Here is a 24,048-nt window from a genome sequence, read left to right as displayed (position 1 = left end):
CCCCCCATTGTGGCCCCACCCTACCCAAGGGGACTATGATTTGAAAAAACTTAAATCTAAACTACCTGAGGATGCTTCCATTTTAATTTGAGCTTTTCTGGCCTAATAATTTTTGAGAAGAAGATTTTTAAAGATTTTCCCTATATATTCCTATGTAAAACTTGTTCCACCAATTGTGGCCCCACCCTACCCCCGGGGACCATGATTTGTACAAACTTGAATCTACACTACCTGAGGATGCTTCCATTTTAATTTGAGCTTTTCTGGCTCAATAGTTTTTTAGAAAAATATTTTAAAATATTTTTTCTATATATTCCTAAGTAAAACGTGATCCCCCAATTGTGGCCCCTCTCTACCCCCGGGGACCATGATTTGAACAAACGTAAATCTACACTACCTGAGGATGCTTTAATTTTAATTTGAACTTTTTTGGCCAAATAGTTTTCGAGAAGATTTTTAAAGATTTTCTCTATATGACCAATCTGTTTTTATTTTATTCTCAATCAAGCTTCGCCAATTAATAATCTACGAAAATTTCCTTTTAAAAACCGGAGATCATCTCGATTTTTTTGTCATTTTTTAAACTTCTGAGAAGAATGAAAGAGAAATTTGTCTTTACAGAATTTAATAACTGCCTCCCATACAGAAAGGTTTCTGATCCATTTTCAAAAGATATGTGTCCATGAGGATGATGAATTAAGCGTTTTCCCTTCATTGCCCTAGTTTAGGAGAAGAGGTTCATTTGTGGCAGACAAACATGGATCGAAAGTAAAAAAAGACCTGTGTTATAAATTTTCAAAAGGCCATCCATCTCTTCTACCAGAAGTTGTCACAGTGTTTTGTCCTCATGGTAAAAACAGAAAAATATATATATCAAAAATATTCATTATAAAGATTTTAAATATTGTGTTTCTGTAACTTTTATGTAGCCAGTGGTCGAAATAAGCCAAGCTTGGGTCGTTAAACCGGGACAAACAATCCTTATGCTTAAGTATATTGCTATACACCTATAGTTCTGACCCGTTCAAAGGGCTAGGCGGAGAGTGCCAGTCCGGTATAAGATTTTGGCGGGGAAGGGTGCATGCAAAGTTAGTCATGTGACCCTATTGTCCAGTCTTGTCATTGTCCACGTTACAGATATTAAACTCTCATACAATCATTCACTCTAAACACGTATACCAATCAAACACGCTAGCGCTGTAATTTAATATACAAATTATATACCTGGTTACATTTATAATTAATTGAATTTTCTTGAAAAGGAGTATCAAACACTGGAAACTCGAAATGTGTATTTTATTAATAAACGGAGACGTCAATGAATTTATCAAGAAAACTTAATTGTATAGTTTTAAAAAATAAGTATTGATGATATTTCAAATTTGAGATGAGAAATCAAAGTTTAATACGAAAAGAAATATTTTTTTTAAATGTTTTAATTAAATTACAGATATTGTGAAATTACATTGTATGTCACCTGTTGCACTGTAATATTTTATTTAAACGAAAAATACTTGATATGGAATTATCAGTAAATTATTGATAAATGTTTTGAAAAGGTAAGTTGTATGTTTTAGTAACATTTATTTGTTTATCATTGATAATTATTTTCAAGAGTTTGTTATTGGATTCAAGTTATGAAGCTACATGAATCACCAGATGTTCCTTTCACCCTGTTAAAGACAAGGTTCAAACAAGGTATGTGTCCTCAATGAAAAGGCAATTAAATTTTAATTTGCATATCCTAACAATGTTATTTCTAAGAACACAAAAACATTTTTAACATGATAGCTAGAGGTGTATTTCTGATACATTGCTTTTTACCTCCCTGACTTTTCAACAAAAGTGTAAAATATATAGAATAAGGAAAATGAAAACTGTCATACAATCAACAAATCATGTCTGCTCTTAAAAAATAATTGCACGTGCATATCTTCAGGTGGTGTTCAACATATATACACATTTTTAGATTGTCCCATGCAGTAGTAAAAATTATACAGGGGTGGGGGCAAAGTTGCGTCTACAGACAGACGGACAGGGTGAAACCAATATTCCCCCTTAAACTTTGTTTGCAGGGGTATAAAAATTGTAAGATAGTGGAAATTAAACTAAATATACAATAAATAAATATTTAGAGATTAAAAACCTAAATCTAACGTGCATAACACTTTGTACTACTATGCCTATACGAAGGAACATACGGGAATTTCCCCAAATGAATAAAATTAAATTTGTTCAGCCTCGATCTTGATATTTACAGCACGAACGATTGATACATGCCTTAGTACAATAACTTCTTTATTTATTTAAAGTATAACCTAATGTTACTTAGCAAGTTATTGGGAGAAAAAGTTCGCAAAATATCGAGTGCGTGATGTCAGAAATTGAGAAGTGACGATGATTTTCTGTAATCTGCATCTCGAAGTAAATGGAAATGACTGTGTCTACACATCGTTGCGTTTTAGCGAGATACAGGCTGTATATTTGTTCATTGCTGTGGATATTATGATCGCGGTTAACATTGATGTTAATTTCTGGTAACATATAGTTCTGGTGACGATGTTTGGGGCTGTATTGTCGTATGGAAGTGTTTCATAGGTCATTCATTTTCTATGTTGAATCAGCTGGTTGTGTACCATGTCACCTTTATGTGTACTGATGTGTATGACGTCACGTTTTCTGTGTTCTTGAATAAATGTTAGAAATGGACGCACGTGTTTACTTGGTGCTCGTTTAAGCAGGAAGTTTATAGGTGATTACGTGTGTACATTTTGCAGCTTGCGATATCGGTGGAAGTCTAACAACACAGTGGAGTTTGCGTATTCTTTGGAATTTGCGTAATACTTCACAAACATCGTAATTTTGTTGGTCAAACATTTTCTTGTACAGATTAGGCCAAAATTAGCTAGACTCAAATTTAATGTTTGGGCAAAAGGGTTAGTTCATGCCTTGCATGGACTAACACTTCTGCGCATGTCTCAACTAACACTAATACAAAAGTAACTAACCCCCTACCCCATTTTCATTAAACTCTACGCAAATAAACAAACAAAGAAGAACACATATGATAGATATCTGAATTATAATATATGATGAAATATTTCAATGAAATAAATATGAAGAACATATATTACACTCAATTACAAGTGCTAAGTTGAATTAGCATATTATGAAGTATAGAGAAAAATATAACCCTCTTAACATATATTTGTACAATACAAATCATCTTTTCTGCATTATCGATGTCTAACTACAGCAACTACAGCTAAAATCACAATTTAATAGAATTCCGAGTTCAATTATTATTCCGAGTTATAATAAAGACTTATAGAAACGCATTTTGAAAAAAAAAATGATTTGACAGTTTTCCTGTGTATGTTATTACATTACACATGCGCAAACCTCATGCACACTGTGGTTGGTCGTGCAATGCCAATGATCGTTTGAATTTTAGAAACGGGGCGTTTTTTGTAGAAACTGATGGAAATCCCATTATATTGTTACTTTCTTGGATTTACTATCATTTAATCTACTGTGCTGGATGTAGTGCCGCCAGGTTTAAAAAAAAAAATGCAGACCATATTTTAGTATGCATCCTAAATGAATGACACACTTGTTCGATGTGCATGCGAAATAAGGCAGCACTATCTGTTTAAATTATAGGGATAGCACATTTGTTTAAAATATAGGGATACCTTGGAAGTTCATTTCAAGAATAAATGTATTTAGTGTTTTAATGATTGTAGTTTCCTTTATTATATTTTACAAACGGTTTACTACAATGTGTAGTTTATGCATTTAGAAGTCCGAGCATTGAGTCCGAATGCCTCGATCGGAGAGCAGCCGATTGTAACTTTCTCAACCGGTACCCCAGTGGCAGTAGAGGAGCGATCGAAACTGCGATCGACGAAGATGCCGTTGCGTTCTTACGGCGCTGTAGGAGACTTTACTGCGTTTACCTTGGCGTTTTACATTATTTAAGGACGCAGCGTGATCGCCGTGAGGACGCAGCTCCGGTGTGACAGGGGTTTACGGGGGAACAGGATACATATCATGTGACTATCATTGCAATGATGCTAGCCTTATTATGACATCATATAATTGCGTTGACTGTATATTGCTATGATGTCATTTATTTTTTATGACGTCATCTAGTTTTTGGTATAGCTTTTCCCGTACTTAACGGTCTATAGTAGTCAATGTCACAGCATGAGCTGTGGAAATTTAACATTATATTGTTAGAAATGTAAATGAACAGCGGTTCATTGAATAAGCGATTAATATGATATAATCTGTTCAGGATAATTGGTAAATGTAAAAAATTCATAACTTTTTTCGATGATTACAAACATAATTTGCCACAAAAGGTCATAATTCAAGAATAAGGGGTAAGAATGATTCCTATTGTAGTATCTCTCTTAAATGCCAGGAAAAGTGCCATGAAAATTTTATAGCTTATAAAGCACATGCTAAGGTTGATGTATGAATTAAAAAAAAAATTGGCAATTCTTTTTGTGCCATCACATTTTGTTCAAATTTAAAATTAAAAACTTCAAACTTGGAATGGTGATTTCAGCAATATATTGATAAAATTTTGATATTGCTATGTACAAAACCCAATATTCAAACAGGTTTGAAAATGATTTGCAAACTAATTCCATCAAATTAAATAACTATTGCAGAAAATTGAAATTGTTAACATATTATAATGTCAGAAAAGGGGGATAATTCCTTTCAAAATATCAAATTGGTTCCCAGCAACACTCAATGGCAATGTCTGCAGTTCCAGGGAGTTCCCCCGATGGTCTTGTACGCCTGTATGGAAATCCCTGCACAACTTCGATGATACCATTGCTGGCATGCATCGCAGCAAAGCCAAAGGAGGCCTCTTCTCCCTTTCTTCCCACAAGTGGCACAAAAGTCCTTAAAAAGAACCCATATTTTACTAATTTGGCACACTCTCATCTAAATCAGCATTTAAATCAAATCCTATGTTTTTCACTTATTTGATTTCTCTATTTTAATTATTTAATCTCTTCATTAACATTAGTACCTCCAAGTAAAGGCACTAAAGATAAAAATTAAGATTGATACGCTCGGAATAAATTATTGATGATGACATAAGATTTCATTTATAATAGAATTTCTACATAGTTCGCCATATACACACATTCCTATATTTTTATAACTATACTGAGTACACGACTAAAATGAATAAAATCAATAACAACATTTTCTGATATGCCAACAAGATATCTGTGAGCCAATGCTCACTAGTGATACCCCCGCTCTGATGTGAATATGCAAAATAAGCAAAGTCGACATTTAACAGAAAGCTGGCATCCGATTGGTACAGAAATATATCCCACAATATAGCATGCCTAAACAAACACTGTGTAAAAAAAAGCATCTCCGATAAATAGCTGCTGAGAAATCTTTGACGAAAATTTGTTTGAAAATTTTGGCAAAAAATAAACAAAGTCATTATTTAACAGGAAGTTGACGTCCGATTGATACAAAAATATATCCCACAATATGGCATGCCTATACAAATAGTGTGTTAAAATTTCAAGCATCTGCGATAAATAGCTGCTGAGAAATCTTTGACGAAAATTTGTTTGAAAATGTTGGCTAAAAATAAACAAAGTCGTCATTTAACAGGAAGTTGACACCCGATTAGTACAGAAATATATCCAACGATATGGCATGCCTATACAAATATTGTGTAAAAATTTCAAGCATCTGCGATAAATAGTTGCTGAGAAATCTTTGACGAAAATTTTATTTGAAAATTTTGGCTAAAAAATAAGCAAAGTCGTCATTTAACAGGAAGTTGACGTCTGATTGGTACAAAAATACATCCCACGATATGGCATGCCTTAAAAAACACTGTGTAAAAATTTCAAGCATCTGCAATAAACAGTTGCTGAGAATTCTTTGACGGAAATTTGTTTGAAAAGTTTTGCTAAAAATAAACAAAGTCGTCATTTAACAGGAAGTTGACGTCTGATTGGTACAAAAATATATCCCACAATATGGCATGCCTATACAAATACTGTGTAAAAATTTCAAGCATCTGCAATAAACAAATTGATTTAAACATTCAATATGTTAGTGTAAACATTAGCATCCTTACACTCATTGGTACCCTCTGAACAGACTACAGAAGCAGTCTGGGTGCATGGGAAAGGGAGGGGCTCATCTGGCTGAGGTCCTTCTATTGGGGTACCCATGTCCACTGTCATATTCCCCATCATTTCAATAAATGGTGGTGGTGGGAAATCATTGCAGATAGACTCATTTAGTGATGGTAGAGGTGGTGGTGATGGAGGGAGGTCACCCATGTCAAATGAAGAATCCTGTTCCGTCACCGGGGTATCTACTACAGAGAATTATTATATTCGTTAAATTTTCTTCAGAGTTTAACTATAGTGAAGATCAATAGTTCATGTTACTTCAATATTAAAGTAGCACTACTAGATTTGGTGTCTTTAATCAATTTGCATTGTTATCATTCCATTTAAAAGAATTGTCTTGATGATTTAATTTTGAGCCCAACGGTATATAATTATAATTTCAAATTATGTTACCATTGTCCTCAATCTCTGGGAAGGTTGTCTCCTTCACTCTAGTTTCTTCAACTTCACCATCTGATTCTACTACAAAAAAATTGATATCAATGATTTGTACACGCTTTGCTTTTAGTAAAAAAAAATTGTGCAATATCGAGGAGTTGTATGAAAAATCTCAAAATTATTATATTCAATAAAATATAATTCCTATGAAGGAGCTCATCATAAGAACAAATGCATGAAAATTCAATGTATACTACTTATTGTAAGATCATCATAAGGGAAAAAATGCTCTATAATATGGTTTGTGTATCTTTTTTAAACTACAAGCTGACCATGATGTAATATAGCACACTATAAAGCAAACAATGAATCTCTGTTAAGAATTACCTGAGGTAAGGCATAAAATGGTGTCTTTAGATAGAACGCCCATGGGGATTTTTGCCACCTTCCTCACTTTCCCAATAATCCTCCTCGATTTGTTAATCTCTGACCCAGGCGTGTTTTTTAGGATTGCAATCACATCAGGAATTGCAAGGTTCAATGCTGTGGCTGCTCTGACCTTGTCCAGCAGGACAGAATCCTCCAAACATCTGAGGATATCTTTTTTCTCCTAGAAAATTGAAATGTGAGAAGGTGGATATGTTTGGATAAATATATATGGCAGATATAATCATTACTTTTAAAGTGTATTTCATATTTCTAGTTATATGACATCTTAATATTTAAAGACATGAACTAACATGTTGACACAACCCTCCAAGTTCTTTCAACATGCGATTTGCTGCTTTGGATGGTTGATTGTTTAGAGTTGGTTGATGGCCGACTTTAATTTTCACTGCCTGTGTTTTTGCCTTATCTAATGAAATGCAGTGTATTAATACTTTTTATGAAAATTTTCTCCTATATCACTCATAAAATTAAAAGTAAGTAACAAAATACAGATAAAAATATTTAGATATTTATATTTAGATTTGTGAAGGAAAATTGTTCTTTCAAATGATTTTTCCAGTGTACGGTTGGTAAGCATTGCCATTGTATTTTAGACATTATGATAAAAAGAAGCTTTGAAATATGTAAAAGGAAATAACACAAAATATATAAACACATATTTCAATTTGAGGAAAATCACTTGTTGTATGGAGCTAAGCTTTTATATAAATTAACTGGTATACAGATTAATTTTTTTATATCAAATCAACAGGTTTTTCATAACCTTTTTGCAAATAATCAGAGGGAGGGCAATGCCCTCTGCAACTCTGATGCCAAGTCCTTCCAGATAAAACAATAGTCCAGATAATACCGTTGCAATCTCCTCCGCTTCAATTTCGCTGGCCATCAACTCAAGGGAAATGAAAGAAAAGGAGGCTACAATTGCTGTCTTAGTTAGAATCGCAACGGTGCCTGGTTGGGGGTTGGACTTGGGTCTTAAAAAGACTATGACAAACAGCCTGGAGTGATGCTATCAAAATTAAAAGCATTTCATTAGTAAGAGATAAGTGAAATTGTCCCTAAGAATTAATAATTTGATAAGAATTTACATGGCCAATGTTTTACATCATTTTGTTGTTTTTTGTTCAACTATGATTTAAACCTTCAAAACTGTTTATTCCATGAAGGCAGGAGCTTTATTTTTGAAAACCATTGAAGGCCTTAGCAAATTACTAACATTTTTTAGGAAAGTTGTGATTCATCATTTTATTGTATTTAGGCCACAGTTATTATTTACTTATGATGGATAATTATATCTTGAATAGGAAATATATAATTGTAATTATTAAACAAAATTTAAAAATCTGAGCATGTTCTTAAACAACATCCTGCATAGAACCTAGCTGCAATTATGTAGCCCTCTCCCGATTTTTTTTTGGGGGGGGGGGGGAGGGCAACAACTCCATAGGAACTTCTTCGTCTCAAACCGTATACAAATGACAAGAACATCTGCATTTCTTACCTGAACTCAAACATTGTAGATGTCTATGGCATAAATTAATCCAAAAATATCAGGTATAGTTTATATATCTGTTTTTTTTCATGCATGTCAACAACGCAAATTGAAATTGTCCGCCATGTTTACTGACCTTGACCGGTTTTGTTTTGGGACAACCAATGAGAATTAAAAAGCGGATCTTGAGCTGAATATAGGAATTCCCCTATATTAAACATAATTAACGCGGCATATATGAATTCTCCATTATATACCATTTCCTTAAATGATGTTTTAGTGATAAAACGAGGTAAGATTGATTGTTAATTTGACATTCACGTTACCAAGCACATCAAAGAAAGTAATAATTAGAAGGAAAAGTAGATTAAAAACAAAAGAAGAGAAGTTTTGTTGTACAATGCGTATGACAGAAAAAAAGAAATATACCCTATAGAAGGTGTAGCATTAGACCCGGAGTCGATATAAATTGTTTCTTCTCTGATGCTGTAAGAAAGAGAACAAATAAACAATTAGCATTAAAGAAAATCAACAACCCACTCCCTGAGAACTGTTGAGAATTTCTCATAGTGATTTGATATTATAACTCTATATCAAGATCTCCAACATGGCCATTATTTCGATCACTACGCCTCCTCTCAAAGATATCCACATACCCTCAACTGAAGACTGGGATGCGGAAATTGGGGTAGATCCAAACCCCCCAGGAAGACTGCGATTAATAAACGAGCAGTATGTGTTCATGAAAGATCATGAATACGAGGCCATGTTGGAAGCAAAAGAAAAATAATCAGCATCTAGACCTACAAAAAAAAGAAATAAAACGAATCGATCCTGTCTGTACATGTTTCTCTCTCTTTATAAAAGAAAAGATGTAAATACTTAGCATTTAGTACATGCCGAGATTATGGTACATAGAGTTTAGTATACGAGTAAGTGAATTTATGAATGAAATTATAATTATACTGCTACCCAAAAAGTTGACTTCATTTTCTTATAGTCTAAAATAAACTATCGCTTTTAATATTCACGGAGAGTGACCATAAAAATAAAATCTACTTAAAAAAAAACAATATGAAGATCCATTCAAAATAATGAAACAACATTTATTCAACACATATATAATGTAAACTATTTTCACATTCAACATAAAAGTAAATAAATGATACATAAATAGTTACAACACAGATCGATGAGAGAAAAAAAATATATATATATACACAATAAAAAGAAAATTAATGACGTCTGAGCACCCGTGTGGTTGCACAGCTGGGCAGCCTTGGGTGTCGGTAGGGACGCCTCCCTACCTCCACCACCTCCTCCTCAGACGCGGGACAACATAAACAAAACACGGACAAAAACAGGACAACAACTATAAAGGAAAAAAAAAATGTACAAAAAAAAAATAAAACATTTAATCATTCTTAGCACGATTAACACCACATCAGACACGACAGAGTCGCCGTCCCCCTCTCCAGACAAGGGCAGGTGATGATAGTTCATTTCGATATCACCAGGGGGAGGAAGGGAACCGCGACAACGACGACAAAAACACAAACAGAGACACATACCAAACAGAACGACGAATGATTAAACACCTACAAAAAAGTCGTATATTTATATATATCATTACCGGAGGTTGATGATGATGATGATGTCCAGGACACCCGGGAAGTCTCAGCGTGATCATTCTTCTTATTAATATGAAATGGGAGAGGGGGGGGTGTTTAATGAAAAAAATTCTTTTCTTTTAGAAAAAAAATATATTTACCATGCGTAGTGCGACGGGGACTTGAGGACCCGTGTAGTCTTATCTCCCTGGTCTACAGGGGGGGGGGGGGGGATAGAAAAACTTACGACTATAATTAATATGTAATGGGGGGGGGGGGGGGTATTAAATTTCTCTCTCTCTTAGAAATATATATATATATATATATATATATATATATATATATATACATACTTACCATGCGTAGTGCGACGGGGACTGTAGGACGGGGATGTAGTCTCATCTCCCTGGTCTACAGAGGGGAAAAAAAGAAAAACATATGACTAGACTATAATTGATTTGTTATTGGGGTGAAGGGGGGGGGGGGAGGGGGACACACGGCTATAACTTATATGCATTGATGGATGTTAAATGATCAATTTATCGAAATAGAGAAAGAAATATTTACATGTACCAGGTGTGGTACTTTGAGCTGGCTCGGACAAATCGACTAAAAAAAAATCAGAATAATATTGATTATGCATTGTAAAAGAAAAAAATAGTAGTATGAATAAATGGGGGGTGGGGGTGGACATCGCGGGGTGGACATCGCCGATGTCCGTCAGAGTTAGTTTATTGAAACTAAATTCAACCCGGCGCACCCCTTCGCCAAATCGGATGTGGAGTGTACCGGCACCCCAGGTCATCCCCACCGCAAAGACAATACACTCACATTCCCCCATACACGAGACGAAGTCTTCCTCGCAACAAATTGTTGCGGGAGAACAGTGTAAATAAGCGCCATGCACAACAAAGATGAGCAGCCATGCTGATCGAAACAACGCCATATTTGTACTGATCCTGTTTTTTTTAGGGGCGGCAACATCTAAAAGATACAGGCTCGCGCGCGAAAAGGGAGAGGAGTGACACAGGGAGAGAGAGAGAGTAAAAAAAAAACACCACCACAATCCTCTCCCCCCGCCCATTCAGCCAATATGCCCATTACAACAGGATTCCCATTCCAACAGGGGGGGGGGGGGGGGAGGGGCGGCGCCGCTTATTTTATTTAGTAAAAAAAAATAATACAACAGAGAGAGAATATACTACCTCCTATTTATCCCCCCCCCCTTTATTTGTTTTAAAAATAATGGTCGCAACAATCATTTCTGCTTTTTCAGGCAGCCACCATTTTCTTATGTCTACGAAACCATACTCCTGGTCCACGGTCACGTGAACATTATGACCAAGGTGTTCCTTGTAAGACACATTGGCATCTTCTTGCTTTAGTTCATTTAAAGCTTTGTCAATGTCACCAATACAGTCCTCTGTTAGTTTTTTCCATTTCTCTAACGTTAATGCTATGCCTTTTTTTGACGGGTATGGCTTTCCTCTGGGAGTGGTATCAAAATACCGCATGTGTATGTACATATTTCCTTCGAAGTTCTGGGCTGACACATGACAGTCCTTCCCAATGTCAAACTCTACCATTGTTTTCTTGTTGTAGGGTTTTATTCTCTTGACATCTTCTTCGTCATCCTCCTCCTCCCTCTCCTCCTCAAGGGTCCTTTCTGGTGACAATACTAAAAGATCATTGTCCATGCTTTTCATTCTCTTGAGGTCTTTTTTCCTTTCTTCATGAGGTCTTTTCGGTGTCAATATTACAAGGTCGTCCATTTTGTTTTTCCTGTGCTTTCAAAGTATGTTTACTTATGTTACTTCAGTCAACTATTTATATACAAATGATACCAAATAAACCATCCCATATTTTTATAGGGTCTGTAAGTCTCGTCAGCTGACCAACGAGATTTGACGAGATTATTAACTTCCGGGTACCTCGAGCGATATGGCGTTATCGATATTGTATTGGGCAAACTATGTTGAGGGTTTAACAAAGATTAAAAGGAAAAGTGAAGCTGCAGTTGAGTCTCAGAGGGTTCTCCGTTTCGCGTTTGACGAGTTGCGTGTCATTACTGCCAATGTTCAAGCATCAATGAGGGACACATCATACAAAGTTCAGGTGCGTTGTTGATTTGTTACTCACGTATAGGCTTATTCTCTTTTGAGAAGTGGACAGGCATAGCCTACATCTTAAAAGAGAATTAGTATAGGCTTTAACATATCTTTTACTCTTTTGATAAAAAAAATCATTAACATTTCGAAAGGTTGCTCCTTAAATGATGTAATCATACTTGAAAACAAAACAAACCATTTTTGTAACGTTATCGTGAATGCATAAACAAATCTGCAAGCAAGCACAGACATACCTATATATCTGATTATTGGATAATTCTATTGTAGCACACGTGTATGATTAGATTGTGTGTATGAATTACAACAGATTGAGAAAGATTAAATTTTTCGTCTGTTGACAAGTGTAGGTACATGTACATGTATTGTATCTCTTTTTAATGTTATAATGCATTGCAATAGATATTCCTTGAATCTGAAGATAACGGTGTGGTGGAGTCATCATCATGCGAGTGTCCTATGGGGAGGTATAAGTGTCATCATGTGGCAGCAACTCTCCTTTATGGGCAAGTGTTCTGGTATATCAATATATTATTGTAAAATGTGGTTAATGTTTGAAAATCATTGGACAATCTGTTCACTTTTGATGTGTATTAGATGTCAACTCAAGTTAGTAAATAATGAGTGAAAATTCTTCAGATATCATTATAAAATGCAACATGCATTTCGCATAATTGCTGTATATTCAGTTGTTTTTCCATCAAATATTTTTTACCGTAATTCTTTATAAATTGCAGATATAAGAAGGCAAGCAAAACCGACATAAAATGCAGTTGGTTAAAACATCCAAAGTCAGTACAGCCAAAGGTGACAACAACCATGGAGGAATTATTTCCACCAAAACAACCAGGATACAGGTACATGTAGTTTTTTTTTATTTTCAAAGCAATGTTTCAACAAAAAATACTTGATTTAATTAAAAATTGTGGATATTTATATATCTAATATCACACACACACTTATAGAGCCTTAAAACGTGTGGTGACGGATGAAGACCGATTATATTTTTATAATCAACTTAGCCAATTAGGCAGATTTACAGGTTCTCCCAGTTCATGTTCAATTTCTTCCCTTTTAATATGTTCTCACGTTGGATGTATTCATTGTCTTTTTTTTTTTAAACTTGATTTGTTGGGGGGGGGGGGGGGGGGTGTTGACTTTTTTTTTCAGATTTATCATTATAAGATACTTTTTTGTGTATCTGGAATTTTGATATTAAATGTACTTTGATATTAGTGTTATTTTTTGGTTGTATTAAGCCATAGCTGTTATAACAATTTACTAAAAATGAATCAGACAAGCATATTTGTATTGACACAAATGCTTGCAGTATATTTAATTTCAATATTTGTAATGTCAAATGTCAACGAACAAAAACCGAAGGTTCTTATTTAACAATATTCTCATAAGTTAATGCCAAGCAGAAACATGCACTTTGTGAATTTTATTTCAGACCAAAATATTTCTGATTTAATTTATTTGTACAGCAATGCACTGGATTCTGTCAAAAGAACCCACAACTGAAGATAGTCCTGTTGTCTTGATACAAGAACTATTTCAAAGTAAAGATTTCTTGGATGCTGAATGCAAGGAATCCTTTTTAAGGCATGTATAAACCTAATATTTTGACAGCACTTTTATATTGCACTGTATCAATAATATTCTAATCAAGCCCATGATACATATATCAGCTTTTTCCCTTAAATATATCTTCTAACAGAATCACTATCTAATTAAAAACCATGATTATAGGGAGAAGCTTTCAATGTCCCCAGAGCAAATTATCCAGACTGCATGGACCACAATAGGGCAGAGGGAAAATACCTTGTGGGCCAAAGTTCGCAAGCTGCGTTTCACAGCATCCAATTTTGGACAAATTGTTACAGCTGTTCGAAAAAACAGGTATGATTTTCAAAAAACCTCATTAGTAAAGATGCATTATTAAATATTTAAAGATACTTAGTTTAAAGATATCAGTTTTTCTGAATTTTTAAAATCACACACTATTGAGAATATGATGTAAATTCTTCAACAGTAGCCCTGAACATATTTGAAAAAGCCATATATCTTACTTCGATGATTTCTTCATTTTAATGATCTACTTGAAAAAAATAAAAATAAAATTGACACAATATTGTGCTATTCAATAAATGATAAAACTACAGTAGCTTTATTTTATTTTAGAGTATGTTTTTTTAAAATAACAAGATTTAGATCATTTCAAAATCCTTTCAAAATATTTTAGGTTAAACATGTCCTTGAAAAAAAGACTACTGAGTGCATACAACTTGGAAAAAAGAGCACCAATCCAATGGGGACTTGCCCATGAGAAGACTGCAATACAAGAATACTGCAAGGTCTTTGAAGTGAATGTTTTAGAGACAGGTAAGTTTTTAAGGATTTAATAGTTTATTGAGTTTGTTTGAAATTGTCATTATATTTGTGCAATTATAAATTGTTAAAAAATATGTTAAAACATTATTTACCATTAATTCTAGATAACCTAATTATTGACAACAATCCCCGCCTTTATATGTTTAAGACACATCATCTGAAAGTACTAAAAACTAAATACAGCACTGCATGCATTGTTCCCAAACACACACAATTCCTTTGATAATTTGAATAACCATTATTAAATATTGTTGTAGGAATTTGGCTTCATGAGTCTGGGCTACTTGGAGCCTCTCCAGATGGCTTTGTTCAAGGAAATCCAAAGAACATCACTGAACGAGTCCATCAACAAGAAAAGAACTCAACATTGCTGTCACCTGACATTGTTGAGGTGAAATGTCCATTTTCCGCCAGATCAATGACAATCAAAGAAGCTTGTTCAAATGTGAAGGATTTCTTTCTAGGTAAGCTAGCTAAAAAACCTATAAATTTATATTGTATAGGGATTTAATCTTGAATTGTGCACATTTATTAATAAATATATTGTAATACAAATGTACTTATATGAAAATATACATGTATGTGTCCTATTTGAGCTTTATTGAAGATTCATTGATGAAATATTATCAAAAATGTTCATGGTAACATTTCAATAACTTGCACTTCATTCTGAATATTGAAGTACTTTTATGACTAAACCTCTTATTTACATGCTGTCACTGCTATTCTACATGTAACTAATATATGAAATGACACTTCCCATTTCTAGATTGTAATCCAAGTGATAATTCACTTCACCTCAGAACACAACATGATTATTGGCACCAGATCCAAGGACAGTTGTACCTGACAGGAACACAGTGCTGTGACCTAGTAGTGTGGACTCAGGCAGACATTCAAGTTGTTCGTATCGAGAAAGATGCATCATGGTCATCAAACATCTTGAACATGATCGAGTTTTATTATAAAGTGTTTCTGCCAAGTTTATGATTCATTTTGTCTGTTATTCTTTGTCTGCATGTCTGTGGTATAATAAATAAATAAAATAAATGAGAAAATGGTTCAGTAACTTTTGTTAATCAAACCACAAGCCACGATACAGAGTTTGCATAGTTTTTTTCTTATGACATGATGTATATATTGGCTTTTGTTTGCGACGATGCTATACCAATAGAATGAATTAAACAAAGAATCTTAACTTTATTATCTCACATGTACATATGCATAGAAAATATAGTACACTGTGTTAACTAGAGGGTTGCAAATTCTAGATATGCATTTATTAACATAAGCATTGACCTACTGAATAGGTTCTTCAATGTCATACTTTTCTGCAATCTCTTCAAAAGGGGAGCCTGTAAATTAACAAGGGCCACACAAAGTTGAAATATTTTAGTGGATAGGTGTCTATACTGTGACGGAATATGGCTCAGAATTTCAAAGTTCTTTATTCTTTCATTTGCCCGCTCCACATGGATTCTGCTTCTGCCTATTTTATAGCACAGTTGAGCTTCTTCCTTAGTGAAATGTGATTTGCTAGTGAGGAAAGGCGGGATATTTAGGGTGACACCATTTGGAAGTTTGTCAAAAATGTTGAATCCTTTGTCAGCCAGGATCATATCACCAGCTTGCAGCTTCTCTAATATGCCACAATGGTCCACTATTGCGGAGTCTGAGGTTGATCCAGGATAAAGATCGGAACAGAACACAAGAGCAGCATTAGGTGCAACACAAGTGAAAGCCTTTACTGTGTGGCGACTCTTGTAGTTACTGTATGCCAGTGACTGGCTATTCATATCTGTTGGGATGTCTTGTGTCACTTCTGTGGCGTCCATTGCAATTCTAGCCGATGAAAATTCTTCAAATGACTTTGGCATGGATCCTTGGCATTTCAGTTGACTTGGTATTCCGACAGCTTTCATGACCCCTTCAAACAAAATTTCATGCAGGGCATGCACAAATGTGTTGATAATATTGGACACAGTAGCACGACTAGTGTTGAACCTCTCTGCTAAATCAAGGTCCCTGCAGTTGAGTCGTAACTTCATTAATGTCATCAACAACTGATCGCTGACACTAAAGTTCACCACAGTCCAACCACCATAATAATTGAACGGGCCCATTCTCTCCACGAGGTTCTCCAAAATGTAAAAGGTATCTGCAGAAAATGATGTATACAGCAGCATCTGTACAAAAAGAAACCAACAACAACAATCACATTTATGTTATTAAAATACTGTTGAATAAAGTTTTCAAATATGCAAGCCAATAAGGAAATCTTTATACATGTACTGCAAAAATCTATAGTTTTCATTGTAACATACCTTTTCAGGGTCATTAATTATGTTCCCAATTGTCATGGACGGTTTTTTAAGCTTCAGCATGTTAATTTCTTGCTGCAACTTTACTAATTCCTCTTCCATATGTTTAAGGGATGCTGGAAGAATAACAACTGTTTACAATATATAAAGTCCCTAGTATACATGTTTATAAATATACAAACACATAGAAACACTTTGCTTGGAAGCATAAAAACACCGATAAAGGAGTATCACATTTTCTGTTTAATGTAAAAGTACTTGACATATATATACATTGTACATGCATTTGTATCTGGTTGTGATAACACATTTTACACCATGTCGGTACCTTTATTATGTTGAGGACTTGAAGTTGCATACTCGTGATCATGAAGTACAGTTATGCTGTCTGGTACAGTAATATTGGAATTGGCCTCAACTTCAGCCTCAGCTCCCACATCTATGTTTGAAGCAGATATTTCCTCTACAGCAGGTTTCATAATTTTGCGTCTATGAAGAAATAAAAGACTAGCATATTACATGATCTGCCTTTTCACTTGATGCTGCTATAGTATTGCATTTTCTTCTTGTGAATTTTCAGTAAAATATTTTTTTAATGCACGCACCAGTATGTAAAATGAATGTTCAATCAGATCATTATAAACATACAATATTCATGTGCATATTCATTGTAGATGGATAACCTGCATGTACTTAAATCTGACATTATATCTTCACATTTATCTTTTGCATTACAGTTTACATGTAAACATGTTTTATAAATACATATAATATATGATAACACAATCTGTCTCCTAAATGTAATCATACATGTATGTAGTATAACTGGTAATGAAATATTTGTATTTTGTGGAACTGCGGATTTTCTGATACCTTTTTGGTATGGCTACATCTGGAAAACATCCAAAGTTTTTACTATAACTGAATATAGTTGGTCCATTCTCTTTCTTGCCATCGAGAAAATGGCAGCTGCAAATCCTGTCATTTGGATTATAATCTCTGTCTGCTCTCCTAAAATTACGTGTTTTAACGATAAGTAAAATGTTTAGGCTCAAGTATTCTTAATTGTGCATTAAAATCAAATGAAATCTTTAATCAATCATTTATTTAAACCTTTTAATCAATTTAATAGGGTTTTTTTGTTCGGTAGTTTTGACCTGTTGACGTCTGCAACTCTCTTTGACTTTTCAGATATATATTTTGTTATGATTACTTACCTACATCGTTCAACCCATCGTTTCCTTTCCCTGACGTCGGTCGGAAATCGGTATAAATTGCACTGCAACTTTTTACCGGTCTTGTGTGTGCAACCGATGGCAAAACAATATACCATATTATTTCTCTATTTGTTTACCGAGTAGAGGTACCCGGAAGTGGTAAAGCGAAAGTGAAACCAAACGAGACTTACAGACCCTATTACCCTGCATAAAATCTAACTTTGTACGTGGTATGGATATAATTACACAATAATATGCTCCTCCCATTTATTTCTATTGCATGAATGCAATCTGTTGTGAAACCTTCTTAATTCTAATTACACTCCGCACCAATCATCGTCTGGGGCTATATCTGATAACCCTCCCCCTTTACCAATCATCGTCTGGGGCTATATCTGATAAACCTCCCCCTCCCTTTCATCTTCATGACGTAAAATGGGCCCCGCCCCCTGCACTTCTAGGGGCTATACAGACACTATTGCAGCACAAACTGCATGAATATTTTGGGATCGACAGACTATAGTCCCAATATAAATTCGGAAAATCAAACAAGGCAACGTCTAGAGCTCTCTATTCGGATCATATGTATATAGCTGCTGGAATAAACAACGGCTTAGTAATGCAAACGTAAACAAAATTGCATTGCTTAAAATACTAGTTTCACAAATTTCTAGTTTCACAATTATTACCGGGTATTTTAATGTTTACTGTATTTTAATTTTTAATGTCGTCAGTCATACGTTTTTTTTTCTTCCATCTCAATGATACTGTATCGTCTGTATGATAAAAGATCGTCTAGAACACCGAATATTCAATTTTGATGTAAGTATATACATGTACATCATATTTGAAATATAAATTAAAATACTCAAAACACGCATAAAACGCTTTCACTAACTGCGTACGTTACGCTGATATGCCAGCAATACCATATAAGAAAAATAAGTAAAAAGTAATAGCTAATTTTCTCGTTTAATCATGTTAATGTTTAACAATTCGTATACTTTTGATTTTTCCGTTTCGTACCTAACTAAAGCCGAATGACTACAATGCTATAATTGATAGACATTCATATGAATATTAATAAGATAGCAACATGTTGATAATCATTCATTAGATATAAATAAAAGATACAAAGTAAATCGTTTCTGGCCAGTCTATACCCCTTTTAAGCGATAAACGTGATGATATTTTCCATTCCGTTCCGCTTTCAGTTCCGTTTTCCGTTCCGCGTTTTAGCAACACCCATAAAAAAGTGGCACCAAATCTAAACATTTAAAAGTTTAAAACAGAAAAATGATCAAATTTTTCATCTGAAAATTATTTTTTTTACTACTGATACTGGCTTTATTTCATACCTTGCATGATGTAATCAAGAGTTGTTTGGTGCCATTCTTGTACCTAATTGATTCCTCCAATGTATTTAAAAACTTTATGGTAACTTCTGGAATCTAATAAAAGAAATTCTTTATTTCTTTATATATGGATGACCATTATATATATATATATATATAATGTTAGAAGAACAATTACTTCAAATATAGTAGAAGGGGTAGAGTTGAAGGCCAGTTGACCTCGGAATTCATTTGCTGCCTTAATGGCAATGATGTTATAAGTTGATTCTGCTTCGATGCATGAGTCTTCTGCGATCGTTCCCCAGAGTGTTAAGTTCGCGGTCCGGTTTTCTGAGGAAATCTGAATCTCCCTGCGAGATTTAGTTATCTTGGCAACGTCTCCGATCTGCAAGGTTATTTCATGAATTAAAATTAGAAGTACAAGCAATACTTGAAACAGTTAGCAATAATTTAGCTACTGATATTTATGTAATCTGATTAAAGAACTAAACTTTTATTTAAAAAAAAATATAAAAAGTATGTTTTGTATTATGTACCTTTGTAAGCATTAAAAACTACTTTCATTTTTAACAAATAAAAACTCTTAAAGCTAAAATTTAAAGGCCGCTGCAAAATTGTGTGTATATATATATATATATATATATATATATATATATATATATATATATATACCGTATATATTTTTGTCTTGTAATAGATATTTAAATACAAGAACTTGTTAAATTATATAGAAATGATGCTACATATTTGTATCTTTATACCCATGTATATCACAAATGAAGTATCACAATTTTACTTATAAGGAGCAGAAATATGGCTTCAAGTACATGCAAGTATAACACTCACAGAGTCTGAATTTCATCCATGAATATTTGGGACACTTTTCTTATTACTTCTTGCCAGTGACCCAAATTAGCATCTTTTTTAAGGTTCTGCTTCATAAGGAAAAATTCCTTATCAATCTGAAATAAAATAGGGATAATCTTTACAAAATGAAACTATTTTTGTTCTGGATATTAAGAAAAAATATCATCTACAGAGTATTAAAAATGTGAGGGATACAAACAATATTCTAGACTAAGAGCTAACTGTAAATAAACTGTATTGTTTACCTGCTCCTATACTGTTAATTAATGTAAATTGCATTATCACGGTAAAAATCGTAAAAAAGGAAAGTTCATTAAATAAACTCCAAGAAATGGAAACCTTGTTATGAGATGTTCTACCGATCCACCATGTCTTTTTTCTATAAACAATCTTCTTTGTTTTAAGGTATCTCTTTTGGTCCTAGCAATAAGTGCACTATCTCTTAGTTTTGTTGGTTTTATTAAATTCCTCAACCAGTACATTTTCTGCCTCTTCTAAGGTCATTTTCTCTTAAAAATATATAGAGGAACATTTACCAGCTAATAGAAAGGAAATTGAAAAGAAAATAATTTGTATTTCAGATGCCTTCAGCAATAAATGTTTTTTTTTTCTGTGTACTATCTGAAAATAAAACTAATCTACCTACATAAACTTATCTACCCTGTTAAAGTTAAATGTTTAGCTTACCATCTGTTGAGGAGACATTTTTCAAGCAAACTTTAGGTTTTTTACTCTGCTGTGTGCTCAACAGCCTTTCCCCTTGCATTCCAACGCCACCTTATATGCCTTACTTTCTGTGATAATTTTTAAGGCGTCGAGCTAATGCTCGGCAGCCTTCTAGCGATCGTCTGGATTGGCAATCGTCCAAAAATTCATGCTCTTCACCGCCTTTTGAATGCGCATAAGAAATAAGTTCCTTTAATTATGAAACGTATTACAAGATTTTTATTCATTTATTCAACTAAATTGTGTACGAAAAACCCAACTTTGCCTCCCTGGTTATTGACAGTTCATTGCATAAGTATACATTAAAGAAATGGCGGATGAATACAATAAGGTGTAAACATTTAATAATATTAATTGAGTTTATTGCTTACATTTTAATTGGAGACCGTGCCCGATATGAAGGTTTTTTTTTACACTTAATATGTATAATGATATGTATAACAAAGCGATACTGTTGGGAACATATGCTGTTCCTATCGTGTAACTTGCTGTAAAATTTGATCATTAAAAACAATTAAGCGAATTAAATCAAATCAAAATAACTTGTTAGAGTTATTGATGAAAAAAAAAAATACATAACTTTTAAATAACTGGTTAAAGTTATGAGTAATAGAAAGAGAGTTAGGCGCAAAGAGAGGTAACTCACTTTTACCTTAATAATAACTTGTTTGAGTTCTTCTAAAAAATAACCTGTTTGCATTATGCCCCTGACTGGTTGAGGCCACAATGGGGGATGAGGCCACAATGGGGGATGATTTTTTACATAGGAATATATAGAGAAAATCTTTAAAAATCTTCTTTTTGAAGACTATTTGGCCAGAAAAGCTTAAACTTGTGTAGAGGCATCCTTGGGTGGTGTAAAATAAAGTTTGCAAAATCACAGGCCATAGTGGTAGAGCGGGATGGTGATGGCGGTTTGAATTTTTACATAAGAATATATAGAGAAAATCTTTAAAAATTTTCTTGGAAAATTTTCGGTCCTAATCTCAGTACTTACTGTGAAGGCACAGCTTATGCAGATTTAAGTTTGATGAAACCATGATTCCGTAGAGAAAAGTGGGGCCACGAAATGGGGGGGGGGGGGGGTGGGGGTTATATAGGAATAGAGAAAAATCTTCTTACAGGTACAACAACAAAAGGGGCTTGGTATTTACCAAAAATAAAGGTGGATAAAAGATCTACTGTACTTAGTTGTCAAGATAGTTTGATACTGTAATGCTACTTTGGTCAAAATTAAGGCAATTGTTGCTCAGGTGAGCGATGTGGCCCCTGGGCCTCTTGTTTTTACTCTTATAAAAATCCACATCCAAGTGAACTTTTAATCATGCATTGCTATTGCTATTTATTATTTAAATTACAATTTCATTTTTTTCAATGGATCAACACAAGAACTTGGTTTTCAACTGCACTATTCTATCCTTTTGATTCGTAGGTAAGCACAGGCATGTAGTCACATACATGTAGGTGCCTTACTCTTTGCATTAAGTCATGCAAAACCCAGCAAGTCCTCTTCAGAAAGCTGGACATCTCGGCCATGAAAATGGATAATTTTTGGGCGCCAGGTGAACCCTACTGGACCAATTACTTCTTTGCCTAATAAGTGTAAGGGCCAATTGAAAGAGTCTGAAGATTTTACCGAAAATCTTGATCCTCTTGCCGCTTATGACCCTCGGAATTCAAACGACAGACATTTGGATCTTAATCGCACACTGCAGCATTTAAAGGATCTAAATATTTAGGTCACTCAGGTGACCTATTGCAATTGGTCTTCGTCCGTCGTCGTGCGCCAACAATTTTATATTTTTAATTTCCTCTTGAAAACTACCAGGCCAATCGTTACCATTTTTTGGTGTGAAGCATCTCTATGGTGAGAAGAATCTAAATTGTGAAATTCATGGCTCTACCACCCCTGGGGTGCCACGGGCGGGGCCAAATGTGCGAAAAAGCCAAATTTTCAAAAATCTCTTTCTCAACTCCCACGCATGTGAGGAAAAAACGGGTTTCATGGTTCTGATGTCCATGAAGCCCTCTACCAAAATTGTGAAATTGATGGCCCCTGGGTCAGGGGTTCTGGCTCTAGGGTGGGGCCAATATGGCCATGTAGTAAAAAAGTATTAAATCTTAGAAAATCTTCTCTATAACCATATATATTTTTTTTAAAAGTAAATGCATGATTATGATGTCCATGAAGTCCTCTCCCTAAATTGTGAAATTCATGATCCCTGGGTCAGGGGTTCAGGCTCTAGGGTGGGGCCAATATAGTAAAAATGTATTAAATCTTAAAATCTTCTTCCTTACTCCCATATATATTTGCTAAAAACTAAATGTGTTACAGATATATTCGATATTAAATTGTATTGGATATTAACTGATAACATGGCAAGAAATGGGTACGAAATGACCTAGTTTTATTTATTGAAGAAGGTGGTGAATTTTTGCAGATTTTATATTTTTTATTTATACATAATCGCACAGAATTTTAAATGTCAGGGGGTTGGATCTTCTTCCATCCTAAAATTCTTACTGATATGTCCTCACGCTATGTGGTCGCGGGGTGTTACATTTTTCAAACCCGTCCATCAATATCTCAAGAGTCAGGGCCAAGTGTCTCATAAATCAGTGACTGAATCTGCATAATGTTTTAAATTAGAGAGAGAGGGAGGGAGTTTTAAAAAAAAAATGAAGTATAATATGGTTACTTCGAGCAAACTTGGTCCACGTCTTCATGAGTATGTCCAAACATGAGGAAGGAAATTTTTATCTTCTTAAAAAGACATCTCAACTAAATAACACAAATGCAACTAGGTTTCTACGAATAAAAAAGAAACAGGCGCACGTGATAAAACATGATCTTCACATTAGAACTTTGGATTTCTATGATTAAAAAAAAATCTTAGATTTACCTATTTTTGTTT

General features: G+C 34.2%; 2 protein-coding genes and 1 pseudogene across 2 annotated transcripts; 1 reads left to right on the top strand and 2 right to left on the bottom strand.

Annotated features, from left to right (window-relative positions):
- Window positions 1-4,764: 4,764 nt before the first annotated feature.
- On the bottom strand, window positions 4,765-8,028 carry LOC128172771 (uncharacterized; annotated as a pseudogene).
- A 3,971-nt stretch (window positions 8,029-11,999) lies between these two features.
- Window positions 12,000-15,731, top strand: LOC128172808 (uncharacterized). The gene is made up of 7 exons (XM_052838553.1): window positions 12,000-12,242; window positions 12,656-12,759; window positions 12,991-13,110; window positions 14,006-14,155; window positions 14,499-14,638; window positions 14,905-15,111; window positions 15,417-15,731. The coding sequence occupies exons 1-7, from the start codon at window positions 12,069-12,071 to the stop codon at window positions 15,635-15,637; spliced, it is 1,116 nt and encodes a 371-aa protein (XP_052694513.1). The 5' UTR covers window positions 12,000-12,068; the 3' UTR covers window positions 15,638-15,731.
- Window positions 15,732-15,897: 166 nt separating this feature from the next.
- LOC128174711 (uncharacterized) lies at window positions 15,898-18,381 on the bottom strand. Its single transcript, XM_052840196.1, has 5 exons — window positions 18,186-18,381; window positions 17,842-17,979; window positions 17,297-17,457; window positions 16,972-17,084; window positions 15,898-16,833 (listed from the first exon to the last, which is right to left on the bottom strand). Exons 1-5 carry the CDS (start codon window positions 18,299-18,301, stop codon window positions 15,898-15,900), a joined length of 1,464 nt encoding a protein of 487 aa, XP_052696156.1. The 5' UTR covers window positions 18,302-18,381.
- Between the last annotated feature and the right edge of the window lie 5,667 nt (window positions 18,382-24,048).

This window comes from Crassostrea angulata, chromosome 2, assembly GCF_025612915.1.
Source record: "Crassostrea angulata isolate pt1a10 chromosome 2, ASM2561291v2, whole genome shotgun sequence".
NCBI lineage: Eukaryota > Metazoa > Mollusca > Bivalvia > Ostreida > Ostreidae > Magallana > Magallana angulata.
Note: the sequence above shows the minus strand (reverse complement) of the source record. Positions and strands in the feature narration are given on the sequence as shown.

Bases quoted from the DNA above. Each gene is read 5' to 3' on its own strand.
- LOC128172808 (XM_052838553.1), top strand. From the start codon at position 12,069: ATGGCGTTATCGATATTGTATTGGGCAAACTATGTTGAGGGTTTAACA. The intron at 12,760-12,990 runs GCAAGTGTTCTG...TATAAATTGCAG, and splicing joins GCAGCAACTCTCCTTTATGG to ATATAAGAAGGCAAGCAAAA. The intron at 14,639-14,904 runs GTAAGTTTTTAA...ATATTGTTGTAG, and splicing joins AGTGAATGTTTTAGAGACAG to GAATTTGGCTTCATGAGTCT.
- LOC128174711 (XM_052840196.1), bottom strand. From the start codon at position 18,301: ATGGTATATTGTTTTGCCATCGGTTGCACACACAAGACCGGTAAAAAG. The intron at 17,980-18,185 runs GTAAGTAATCAT...ACGTAATTTTAG, and splicing joins CGATGGGTTGAACGATGTAG to GAGAGCAGACAGAGATTATA. The intron at 17,085-17,296 runs GTACCGACATGG...TTATTCTTCCAG, and splicing joins AAGTCCTCAACATAATAAAG to CATCCCTTAAACATATGGAA.